The 15,000-nt window shown below is 31.1% G+C and overlaps 1 protein-coding gene across 1 annotated transcript in view; it reads right to left on the bottom strand.

Moving 5' to 3' along the window:
• LOC137639693 (uncharacterized) overlaps positions 1-13,324 on the bottom strand; it is a 104,089-nt gene extending 90,765 nt beyond the window's left edge. The window contains exon 1 of the mRNA XM_068371941.1: positions 13,208-13,324. Coding sequence (XP_068228042.1) covers positions 13,208-13,324 — 117 coding nt within the window. The remainder of the gene's footprint in view (positions 1-13,207) is intronic.
• Between the last annotated feature and the right edge of the window lie 1,676 nt (positions 13,325-15,000).

Below are 15,000 nucleotides of genomic sequence, written 5' to 3'. Positions count from 1 at the left end.
GTATATTGAAATCAAATTGTAATAATATCACAAAACTAATATCAAATAAGTACTTAGTCAATAAGCATCATTCCCTTAAACGTCATCAATGTCTTATTTCATATCAATCAAAGAAAGAATATCGTATTCTACCTTTGTGAATGTATATTCACTGGAAATTCATTTATGATAAATGCTACTAGCTGGCCCAGGATTCGAACCTATGACTCTGGGTTCAAATAAGAGAGATATGTAAGTTCATTCCAGTCCTTGCCCATCTAGGTGCACTCATCATATATGAATTTCAGGCGTATAGGCTACACCTTCTCAAAGGAATAATTCTGTATCAAATGCCATTGTAGTTGATAGCTACATTAATTGATATCACAAGTGTTTATAATCGAGTCATTTTCTATATATATATATATATATATATATATATATATATATATATATATATATATATATATATATATATATATATATATATATATATATATATATATATATATATATATATATATAAATATCACCCACGAAAGGCATTTAATACCGAATTCTATCTTGGGAATATATATCCACTTGGAATTCCTTTTATGGTAACAGCTTTTGGCCGGGTAGAGATTAGAACTCCCACCTCTGGGCCGGAAACCATGCCAGCACGACTCTACCGACTGAGCTATCAAGAGAGATAAAAGTTTATGACAAGTTCCCGTACATATTCCTATTGAATTCAGGAATCTGTTCATAGACTTTGAAATAAACCCATCTCCACCATGATAGCTGAATCGTGAGTTTGCTACACGTGGTATTTTAAATGAACCTATATCACAAGCATACGTGATTTTAATCAATGTAAATATCACGCACGTGTGCTTGTGATATATGTTCATCTAAAATACCATATATATATATATATATATATATATATATATATATATATATATATATATATATATATATATATATATATATATATGTACATAAATATATATATATATATATATATATATATATATATATATATATGTATATATATATATATATATATATATATATATATATATATATACATATATATATATATATATATATATATATATATATATATATATACATATATATATATATATATATATATATATATATATATATTTATGTACATATATATATATATATATATATATATATATATATATATATATATATATATATGTATATATATATATATATATATAAATATATATATATATATATATATATATATATATATAAATATATATATATATATATATATATATATATATATATATATATATATATATATATATATATATATATATATATATATATATATATATATATATATATATGGTATTTTAGATGAACATATATTACAAGCACACGTGTGTGATATTTACATTGATTAAAATCACGTGTGCTTGTGATATAGGTTCATTTAAAATACCACGTGTAGCAAACTCACGATTCAGCTATCATGGTGGAGATGAGTTTATTTCAAAGTCTATGAACAGATTCCTGAATTCGATAGGAATATGTACGGGAACTTGTCATAAACTTTTATCTCTCTTGATAGCTCAGTTGGTAGAGTCGTGCTGGCATGGTTTCCGGCCCAGAGGTGGGAGTTCGAATCTCTACCTGGCCAGAAGCTGTTACCATAAAATGAATTACAAGTGGATATATATTCCCAAGATAGAATTCGGTATTAAATGCCTTTTGTGGGTGATATTTATATATATATATATATATATATATATATATATATATATATATATATATATATATATATATATATATATATATATGTATTTATATATATATATATATATATATATATATATATATATATATATATATATATATATATATATATCTTCGGTGAAGGCAGCAACAGCCAGTAATGAACACAAATTTCATGGTATGGATAGGGAAAGAGTTGTTCAAATTGTCCATTTTTATTATTCCCAACGTTTCGTGATTCTTAATCACATTGTCCAGGGCTAAAAATAAAACATATACAAAAGAATTAAGAAACAGTTAAAAATTTTTACAAATTCATTCAAAACTATAAAAACAGTTGAAATTTAAATGAAAATTAAAAGGAAAAATGAATAAATAAATATATATACATCAGACAAAGTAGTGGAACCAACCTCGCAGAAGCGTAGTGAGAAACTGTATGCCAACAAGAGTTAGAAAATAAACCAAAGAAAACTATGACAAATACAACTGAATAGAAGAAGCTTGGGTATTTAACGACGGAACTAGTCGTTTGATCAATATGGACTCAAGAAGAGGTAAGTCATGGTTATTTGACACTTGACCAATGATGGTAAAATTTTTGTTTTCAATATTTTGTTTGCACATTATAGCATGAGTCCGAATATTAGAATGTTCAGGGTTGGATATTCTGCAACCAGTTCGATAGCTAACACCTCTATGGGAATCAATTCTGACCTTTAACAACCTCTTGGTAGATCCTACGTAGGTCCCAGAGTTACACTTTGGGCAATTATATTTATATACCACACCAGAGGACATATAAGGACTCAATCGATCTTTGAAGTGGAAAAGCGAGCCAATAGTGAGAGGGTTCTTAGGGATGAGTTTAACTTCCACAGCTGGGAAGTGTTGTTGGATAATTTCAGTAAACTTTTTTTTAAGGAAATCCTCATGAAGAAAAGGAAAACTTGCATAAAATTTTAGTTTAGGAACTTGAAGTGTTTTTGGAGTCTGAGCCAACTTGTCATTCAATAATCTATTAAGAAGTTTAAAAAATATTTCGGTGGGGAAACAGTTTTTCTTAAAATATTCACATAAATAAATATTTTCAATATGGAAAGATTCCCAACTAGAGGTCAAAAGGAATGCTCTGTGGAGAAGAGTAAAAATAGAATTGGTTTTAAAATTATAAAAACATGAGCTATAAAAGTTTGAACCTAACCCAGTGAACGTCTTTTTTCTAAAAATCGTGGTACTAAAACCTTCTCTATTTCTAGACACCAACACATCTAAAAAGGGGAGTTTGTTATCTTCCTCCTTTTCTACGGTGAATGATATGTTATCATGTTGTGAGTTGGCAAAGTCAAGGAACGATTCAGCGCCGAACTCATCTCTGAATAGAGCAAAGGTATCATCAACATACCTAACATAAAACAAGGGATGATAACTTAAAGGGCAATTTTCCAGCATGGTCTCCTCCAGGGAGCACATGAAAATATTAGCAAAGGTGGGTCCCAAGGGGGAACCCATAGCCATCCCATCAAGTTGTTTGTACAAATTACCATTAAAAACGAAAGAGGTGTCCAGCACCGCTAGCTCCAAAAGTTTTTTAAAAGACGTGCGATTAAAATTATTAAAAGTGGTATTAGGTTCAGAAAATAATTTGTTTAAAATAAGATTGATAGTTTCTTCCACAGGTACATTAGTGAATAAAGACTCAACATCAAGACTCGTCATAAAAAGATCTGAGTCTTGAGAAATTATGGCCTCTTTAAATGCATAGGAGTTATTTAGAGAAAAGGTGTTTTTTGTTAAAGGTTCCAGTAAGGGAACGAGGAACTTGGCTAGTTTGTAATTAGGGGTATTAAAAGACGATAAGATAGGTCTCAGTGGAACATTGGGCTTATGGATTTTGGGTAAACCATATAAAATGCCATAGGAAGACCCCGAACAGAACAAATTGTGGTAGGTAGTTTCAGTTATGGATTTTTCATTTTTAAGAGTCTTTAAAAATCTATTAATTCTATCCTCGGTTTTAAAAATATTATTAAAATTAGGCTCACCAATTTTCAGAAATTTAGATTCATCATTTAAAATACTTTCCATTTTTCCCACATATTCCTCCTTATCTAAAATGACAGTTCCTTTGCCTTTATCGGGTCTTGTAATGATAAGATTGTCTCTATTGGCAAGAGTCCTCAATATATCAAAATCTGTTTTCTTAAAAAAGGGTGTCCACCTGGTTTTTAGTTTCCCAAATGCAGCATGTGATATTTCATATAGTTTGGATTGCAAGTAACAAGATTCAACTGTTTTTATAGTTTTGAATGAATTTGTAAAAATTTTTAACTGTTTCTTAATTCTTTTGTATATGTTTTATTTTTAGCCCTGGACAATGTGATTAAGAATCACGAAACGTTGGGAATAATAAAAAAGGACAATTTGAACAACTCTTTCCCTATCCATACCATGAAATTTGTGTATATATATATATATATATATATATATATATATATATATATATATATATATATATATATATACATATACATATACATATACATATACATATACATATATATATATATATATATATATATATATATATATATATATATATATATATATATATATATATATTCATACTTATAAGTATTAAAAAAAATGGCCCATTAGATTGAATTCACTTTTCCCTGGGAATAACTTGCACTCTAGGGAATAATATAAATCATAATTATAAGTGCACTTGCCAATATCGGAATTTGAACTTATATTTAAATTTGACTCTTATACATTAAAGAAACCCATTATGAAAAATCTGAAGAAAACAGGTTTACCAAATGTTTAAAAAAATAGGAAAATATTCAAAATAAAAGACAGCATTTTTAATTGGTTTTAGTGGCAATACATACTCTGCATTAAAGTGCAGCCTTGAATTAAAGAAAAGTTGAATGGTAAAATAATTAGTATTACTTTAATATAACTGGAAGGGCGACTTCCGAATGAAAATAATGAAATGAATTAATTGAAGAGTTTTTGCTTAAAAAAATAAGAAAAGAAAATTCGTTGCAAAATTATCCAGATCTGAGCAAATCCTGGTATTAACTTTCCTGCGTTTTGAGTAAAAAGGATTGAAAGACAGAAAGGATCTAGAATGGCTTCATCTGTGCAGCTTCGTATTAAATACTGATTCATGTTGACATCTCCATCAGTCCATGGAGAATAGAGAATGGAGAATGGAGATGATATTATCTTGAAAGTAAAATATTTGTTATGCAAGATACCATTAAGAAGATTCTTATGGATAACTAGAGGAGGAATAAATGTCTCGGAAGCAGCCGATTATAATTACTTTGCCTTGCAGATAATGAAGAAATAAATATATGCAAAGCGTGACTTTATTGTATTATTCTACAAGATATATATATATATATATATATATATATATATATATATATATATATATATATGTATATATATATATATATATATATATATATATATATATATATATATATATATATATATATATATATACACACAAACATATACACACACATATATATATATATATATATATATATATATATATATATATATATATATATATATATATATATATATATATATACATATATATTTATATACACACACACCCACACACACACACATATATATATATATATATATATATATATATATATATATATATATATATATATATATATATATACATACCATAAAGATGATTATTGCGAACTTATTATCCTTTCTCTCTACCTTCTTTTACTCGGAGAACGAAGAGACAAAGCAACATAAAAAATGACGATTATCTATTTGTATTTGAATTATGTTAATTAAATATGGTTGTATATTTTTGAAACCTCACATCATGAAAAGCAAGGCAGAATAGCAAGTGAATTTAGGAAATGATTAAAAAACAGTAAGTGACTGAGCCTTCTGGTTTAAGTAAAGGAGGATCTGATGCGTCTACACCAAAGAGTACAGATTTAAGGATAGGCTACCAATTGTGTTTCTGGGCTGTACCAGAAAAGGGTTAATTTTATGGTTAAATTGAATTCCTATTCAGTTGAAGTATAAACTCTCTGAGCAAAAGCTCGAAACCGAGTATAGTTATTCCAAGTCAAATCTGATCTGTTACCCTTCCAAAGATGACAGGCTTCATGCTTCTCCAAATAAACACATCTACAACCCTACTTGGACCAGGGTTTGTCTTTCACTCGGGACCTTAGCACACGAGAAGGAATACCCCTATCAATTATGTTGACTAACTTTTTATTCCAAGGAACAACAGGCTCAAAACCTATACATTTGTGACCAATTCAAGCACAAGCGATCACTTGAAACCCCAGTCCAGTCTGATTGAGATTTATATAAATCTTACATGAGTATAACACATCTGGGACAGGCTGCTCAGTCTTCACTACTAATGAAATCAAAGCATGATCAGATGTCCCAACTGGAGAACCAACCTTACTTGTTATAACGCCAAGGGAGTCAGTGCATAGAAGGTCCAAGCTGTTACCAGACCTGTGAGTAGCTTAACATACGATTTGCTCACAGCCTGATTCAGAGGCAAAGTCCAAAGCTCTTAAACAAGGGCGATCAATAGGAGTAAAGAAATTTAACCACTCCCAGCATTAAAATCAATAACAAAAACAAAAGAGGCCTCTCTATCATCTTCGTGTAGCTTAGTCATAATGGTAAGACGACAATCGAAGATAAAATCATCCCTGTCTGGATTCCGGCAGATCGAACAAAAATAGAAGTTGTTATGCCTGGCACAAACTTTTATTACCTAAATCTCATGACATCTACTTTCAAAGCAGGTATTATGAGACGCAGGGTACTCAATACTGATATACACCCCAATTCACCTTGCCCTAGGAATAGAATTCCTTATCAAAATAATATTTATAGGCCCTATATATATATATATATATATATATATATATATATATATATATACATATATATATATATATATATATATATATATATATATATGCATGTGTACATATGTATATATATATATATATATATATATATATATATATATATATAGGCTATGTGTGTGTTTTAATTTTTGTGTATATATGTACACACACACACACACACACACACACACACACATATATATATATATATATATATATATATATATATATATATATATATATATATATATAGGCTATATGTTTGTTTTAATTTTTGTGTATATATACACACACACACACACATATATATATATATATATATATATATATATATATATATATATATATAAATATATAGTGGACTAGAAATAGCTACATTTGTTATTGTTGTTGAAATTTATTGGTCACATCAATCCTTCTTTAAAACCAGTTGTTTTATGATGATAATCCACTTAATAATGTGACGTTCCGGAGCTTAGTAAGCACGTCACGCACATCCATGAGAAAAATTTCATTTATTCATGATTACTTCTGTGGCTGGAATGGACGAATGGAAATTAAATGCTGGACTATATCCAGGAAATAATCTCTTTGGAAACCAAAACCGATACTCCTACAGACCTACACCATTAAATGTATCCTGTTTGCTTGCAAAACCAAGTATCAACTTTTATAATGATATTTCCAAATATCAGACACACATTTTTAACAATGCATGATCATCACAACTTATTTGTATTATTTTGAAAATAAGAATGAGATTTTCTGTTCTGAAATGGCTGTACTGGAATCGAATAAACTTAATACTAGATTTTAATTAGCAATGTTCATTAGGAAACATGATTTTGATATTTGTTTCTGTTTAGGGAGATTTTGAAGACAGTTAATTAGAGTTACAGCTGTAATCATTTGAAACAATATAAAAAATGCCATATCTTAGTTATTTTGATTAAAAAAAAAAAAAGATTACTAGGTCGTCATTATAACTAAGATCTAAAAAGATCAACATTAACAAATACAATTTAACGAAATATATTCTGTTAGAACGTTTAGATACAAAACTACATAGTAACAGCCAGAGCCAATACACATATCTGTATCGGTTCTGGTAACAGCTTTTGTTTTCGTACCATTTCTTATTTGAATTTTCAATATATCACAAACAAATATCATCAAACTATTTATGAAAAATAAATATGTTTATGCATGTTGTAAAGGGCAAACACTCTAAAAGAGTCTGTCAACGTTTTGGTTGAATTCCCACTTTACAAGTTAGTTCGAAATCATTAATCTGGATTGAAACTGTGGGAATTATACCAATCACTTTGTTTTCATTAAAAAATAAGAACTTTTGCTTAATATATATATATATATATATATATATATATATATATATATATATATATATATATATATATATATATATATATATATAAAGAACATAAGCAAAGAGAGATTTCTGATCTCCGCCAAAGGTTAATGGAGTCGTCAATATTCTAAGATCTATCTGTGGTTGAGATTAAGGCAAAATCCATCAATTTATTTTGACGTTAGCTTTAATATGAAGAAAAATGCAAATCCGGATCCGGATCATCTCCACAATTTAATGGGATCGTCCATGACCTAAGATTTATCTGTTGTGAAAATTTCGTCAAAATCAGTCGAATAGTTTTGTGGAAATCCTGTCCACAGACAGACTGACAGAAACACAGACAAATAAATAAATAAATAAACCGACTCGATTTTATAACCTCCTTTGCGGAGGTAACTAGTAAAAATATATTACTTAAATGATTGAAAAAGAGAATTATTGGATATCGTAACTTTCCTTTACAAATTTAAACCCATGATGAAATTTGTGGGAGATAGGCAACCTTTAATTCATGAGAACTGTAGAAAGAAAATTTATATATTGAAATTTCCTATGGAGCAGAAAATCCTTTATTCATAACTTGAAGAATCAGTAGAAACTAGGTTAGAAACACATTTTTTTCATGCTAGTGATTATCATTCTCTTTGGAGTTTATTTTTATAAAAATGCAAAACAATTTAACACCAACGACCCCCGGCGAATATGAATAGTAGCTCAATTTACTGTAATTCCCAATGACCAAATCTTTGGCCTTTTACTTATCGAAAGGATAAAATCTTTTCAATTGCCTATGCTTTATAAATAAAAATGTTTAAATATATATAGATGCATTAATTAAATTTTTCGCCGAGAAAAATTTGGCCCAACAAATCTCTCTCTCTCTCTCTCTCTCTCTCTCTCTCTCTCTCTCTCTCTCTCTCTCTCTCTCTCTCTCCATTAATGGCATGATTATTACATCATTTATAAAAATAGAACAATAACAATGGTCAGTATGTTCTCATGTCCTCACATGATGACATACTCGAACGTGATAAACAGAAAAAAAAGAAAAAAAATTATCATGAAATACCTGCGTCTAAAACAAAGAATAAAACATTAATGAGAAAAGAAAAATCGGCTGGATATATCACGAATACATGACCGAGTATCACCTGGAACGCTTTATTCAGAAATGCCCTCCTAAAAGGTACAACCTGCTCGCGGTCTTATTAGGAAAGTTCTGGGAAAACTCGCCATTCTCCTCAATCGATGAGAAAACTTGCGGTCGCTAAACCAGGGGCGATCACTGCTCAGGTAATTGCATAAATTCAAAATTCAATCAATGCGTCCAGCAAGAGGAAAAAATTCCGGCTAGGGAATTACGCCTGATTGGCCCGCGCGCAGTTTGGGAAAGCAAAATCTTTCTCCCCCTGCCCCCCCCCCCCCCCCCCCCCAAAAGAAAAAAAGTTGCATTGTGTCGACAATTAGTACTTGAAAAGAACTATATTTTTTTCTAATAGGGGAACATAACACTATTTGATATAACTAATCATTAATATTGAATAGCGAATATAGGGCTTAATAGGGGAACATAACACTATTTGATATAACTAATCATTAATATTGAATAGCGAATATAGGGCTTTGGTTGTCTATTTGATACCGTCTCTGCCTCATGATCGCCTTAATGGGGTTCAGTCCCACTTAAGCTCGTTACTTCTTTTGGGCGGTGGGTGGTTTGGGGGAGCCTATAGATCTACCTGCTGAGTCATCATCTGCCATTACCAGACGCTCCCTGGTCATAGCTTGGATGGAGAGGGGCTTTAGCGCTGATTATAATTATGTAATGTATATATGGTCAGTCTCTAGGGCGCTATCCTGCTTGCTAGGGCAAAGTAACTGTCCCTTGGCTCTTTTATTCATATACGGCCTTTAAACCTTTATAGGTTTCTTTAGCATGAATTAAAAGTGTAACATATACGCACAAACAGAACCACACAACCATATTCATTGATGCTTTATAGCAGTGCCAGTCACGTAACATCATAGAGATTCGGTCGATGAATGAGAGAAACCCACTGTTGTTGGGTCGTCAGAGAAGATTACGACCGAGATCAGATATAAATCTCTTTATATTAATTGATTTCAGGACTTCACAAATATATTCAAATCAAATATTTTCTTTACGAAGACGTTCCCGATATTTCCTTTTATATTTTTTTCATCTTCTGTAAAATTACTAATCTACGATGCCTCTTATTAAATTTGAGCTTTAAACACAATTTTTTAACTAATTTATTCCTCATTCCATTTATCAGCTAGAAATTCCTTTCAATTTTCTATTAAGTAAATAAGTTGCAGAAGTTCCTATGACTTATTTCTCCATTCATCTCATCATCAGTGGATTTACCGCCAGTATCTCTTGCTATTTCTTTCATAACTTCAATGATGTTTTCTGTAAATTCTACTTTTTCATTTAAGACTATTGTGTTATTATTTTTATTATGCTTTAAATGTTTTTTTTTTTTTTTTTTTTTTTTCTTTTACAGATATACTACGTTTTAATTTCTTTCACAATTTGCGCGCTTTGTAGAAATCAGTACGTTTCTGGAGGCTTTGTTATGACACTAAATACAGGATTGTTATTTCTCTATTTAATAGTTCGATGTTGATCATTCATCATGTGCAAGAAATATTGATTTATATGTATTCTATATTTGATATGTAGTAAAATTAGTAACGATATTTTCCTTCGCGCGTGCATGAAACATGCCAGTAATATTAAAAAAAAGAGATAATCATTATAAACTGTCATAAATTAGAACGTCAAAAATATATAAAAGAAAGAAATTATGAACATTTATATTTTTAAGTGAACCGGATGGAAAACTGATTACACTGAATAAATAATTGATAAAAGGGACAGAAAGATTAAGTTATACTTTTCTAATCGAAATGATAATTTTAATTAACGAAATTCCTCAAAAGCATGAAATATCCTCAATACAATTCAGTAACTAACTGTTGTTTTCAATATATACTTATTTACACATTCACGCACACACACACACATACACACATACACACACACACACACACACACACATATATATATATATATATATATATATATATATATATATATGTATGTATATATATATATATATATATATATATATATATATATATATATATATATATATATATTTATACACATACATGCATATGCCAAGGCACTTCCCCCAATTTTAGGGGGTAGCCGACATCAAACTGAACAAATGAAACAAAAAGAGGACCTATCCTCTCTACATTCCTCCCAGCCTGACAAGGGACTGCTAGGGTGACACAGCTCACCCTCCCCTTTTTCCACCAAAGACGAAGCTTCATAACACTGAATCCCCTACTGATGCTACCTCCGCGGTCATCCAAGGCACTGGAGGAAGCAGCAGGACCTACCAGAACTGCGTCACAATCGCTCACTATTCATTCCTGTTTCTAGCACACTCTCTAGCCTCTCTCACATCTATCCTCCTATCACCCAGAGCTTTCTTTACTCCATCCATCCACCGAAAACTTGGCCATCCTCTTGTACTTCTCCCATCAACTCTTGCTTTCATCACATTTTTTACCAGACAACTATTTTCCATTCTCTCAACATGGCCAAACCACCTCAACACATTCATATCCACTCTAGCTGCTAACTCATTTCTTACACCCGTTCTCACCCTTACTACTTCGTTCCTAACCCTATATACTCGAGATACACCAGCCATACTCCTTAGACACTTCATCTCAAACACATTCAATTTCTGTCTCTCCGTCACTTTCATTCCCCACAACTCCGATCCATACATCACAGTTGGTACACTCACTTTCTCATACAGAACTCTCTGTAGATTCATGCCCAACCCTCTATTTTTTACTACTCCCTTAACTGACCCCAACACTTTGCATCCTTCATTCACTCTCTGACGTACCTCTGCTTCCACTCCACCATTTGCTGCAACAACAGACCCAAAGTACTTAAACAGATCCACCTCCTCAAGTAACTCTCCATTCAACATTACATTCAACCTCGCACCACCTTCCCTTTTCGTACATCTCAAATCCTTACTCTCACGCACGTTAGCTCTCAACTTCCTTCTCTCACACACCCTTCCAAATTCTGTCACTAATCGGCCAAGCTTCTCTTCCGTGTCTGCAACCAGTTCAGTATCGTCGGCAAACAACAACTGATTTACCTCCCATTCATGGTCATTCTCGTCTACCAGTTACAATCCTCATCCAGGCACTCGAGCATTCACCTCTCGCACCACTCCATCAACATGCAGGTTAAACAACCATGGCGACATCACCCATCCCTGTCTCAGCCCCACTCTCACCGGAAACCAATCCTCACTTCATTTCCTATCCTAACACATGCTTTACTACCTTTGTGAAAACTTTTCACAACTTGCAACAACCTTCCACCAACTCCATATAACATCATCACATTCCACATTGCTTCCCTATCAACTCTATCATGTGCTTTCTCCAGACCCATAAACGCAACATACACCCTCTCACCTTTTGTTAAATATTTCTCACATATCTACCTAACTGTTATTATCTGATTCATACAACCCCTACCTCTTCTAAAACCACCCTGTACTTCTAATATGGCATTCTCTGTTTTATCCTTAATCCTATTAATCAGTACTCTACCACACACCATTTTTTCATCTACACTCAGCAAATTAATACCCCTTGAATTACAACACTCATGCACATCTCCCTTACCCTTATATAGTGGTATAATACATGCACAAACACACTCTACTGGTACCATTGACAACACAAAACACATATTAAACAATCTCACCAATCATTCAAGTACAGTCACACTTACTTCCTTCAACATCTCAGCTCTCACACCATCCATACCAGATGCTTTTCCTACTCTCGTTTCATTTAGTGTTTTCCTCACTTCATCTCTTGTAATCTGTCTCTAATTCTCATCTCCCATCACGGGCACTTCAACACCTGCAACAGCAATTATATATGCCTCCTTATTATTTTCAACATTCAGTAAACTTTCAAAATATTCCGCATAACTTTTCCTTGCCTCCTCTCCTTTTAACAACCTTCCATTTCCATCTTTCACTGTTTCTTCAATTCTTGAACCAGCCTTCCTTACTCTTTTCACTTCTTTCCAAAACTTCTTATTCTCTTCATAAGAATGACCCAACCACTGACCCCACCTCAGGTCAGCTGCCCTCTTTGCCTCACTTACCTTGCGCTTTATATCTTTCATACTTCTCTACCCTATTACTCTGCAGCCATTCTTCAAAAGCCCTCTTTTTGTCTTCCACTTCTACCTTTACTCATGCATTCCACCATTCACTGCCCTTCCTCATGCTGCCTCCAAAAAACCTCTTGCCACACACTTCACTTGCAATCACAACAAAATTTTCTTTTACTAATTCCCACTCCTCCTCTAATTCACCAGTTTCTCTTACATTCAGCCTTTCTTGATATTCACTTTTTACCCCCGGTAAATATATATATATATATATATATATATATATATATATATATATATATATATATATATATATACATATGAATATATGTATATAGATTATATACGTATATATATACACACAAACACACGCACACGCACAAACACAAACACACACACACATACACACACACACACACACACACACACATATATATATATATATATATATATATATATATATATATATATATATATATATATATATATATATATATATGTATATACATGTATAAACATATATATATATATATATATATATATATATATATGTATATATATATATATATATATATATATATATATATATATATATATATATATATATATATATATATGGTTCAAACAAGTACAATGTCGTACTTCCTTGTTATCTTGAAAAGGTTCCACAATGATGTAAGACGTGTTTGAAAACTTGGTGTATATTTGTAGATATTACAAAAAACGTTTAGAGCTTTCGTCCATTATCTGATGGACGAAAGCTTTAGACGTTTTTTTGTAATTTCTACAAATATACACCAAGTTTTCAAACACGTCTTACATCATTGTGGAACCTTTTCAAGATAACAAGGAAGTACGACATTGTACTTGTTTGAACCATATATATATATATATATATATATATATATATATATATATATATATATATATATATATATATATATATATATATATATATATATATATATATGTATATATATATATATATATATATATATATATATATATATATATATATATATATATATATATATATATATATATATATGTACATATATATATATATATATATATATATATATATATATATATATATATATATATATATATATATGTATATAGATTATATATGTATATATATATACACACAAACACACGCATACGCACAAACACACACACACACACACACACATATATATATATATATATATATATATATATATATATATATATATATATATATATATATTGTACCAACTGTGTGTCACACGATCTTACATAGTTCATTTTGTCTATATATTAAAAAAGACTCACTCAGTTGCTTTCATCATGTCTTTGAGTCACAACCTTCTCTCGGCCTATCACATTGGTGACCCCGGAGTGACTCACTCCTCCCGCCTCCTACCTCCCTCACCTTACTATGACGCCCTCATAACATATATTCTGCTGCAGTACTCACCGTCGCCAGCCACCCGATTAGCAAGGCTTTCTCAGCTCTCTCAACAACTATTGGGGGACCAAAGGGCTTCACTCGCCATCGGGGTATTGACCAGTATCACTCGCCTGCATCCTGCCGTGGACGGCTCTCCTCATGATATGAACCTACTTCGTGCATTTTGGATAAGTCGTTTACCCGAACCTGTACGCACGCATTGCCATACCCGATGTAGATAGTTTACCCATAAAAG

The sequence above is a fragment of the Palaemon carinicauda genome, chromosome 4 (genome assembly GCF_036898095.1).
Source record: "Palaemon carinicauda isolate YSFRI2023 chromosome 4, ASM3689809v2, whole genome shotgun sequence".
NCBI lineage: Eukaryota > Metazoa > Arthropoda > Malacostraca > Decapoda > Palaemonidae > Palaemon > Palaemon carinicauda.
Note: the sequence above shows the minus strand (reverse complement) of the source record. Positions and strands in the feature narration are given on the sequence as shown.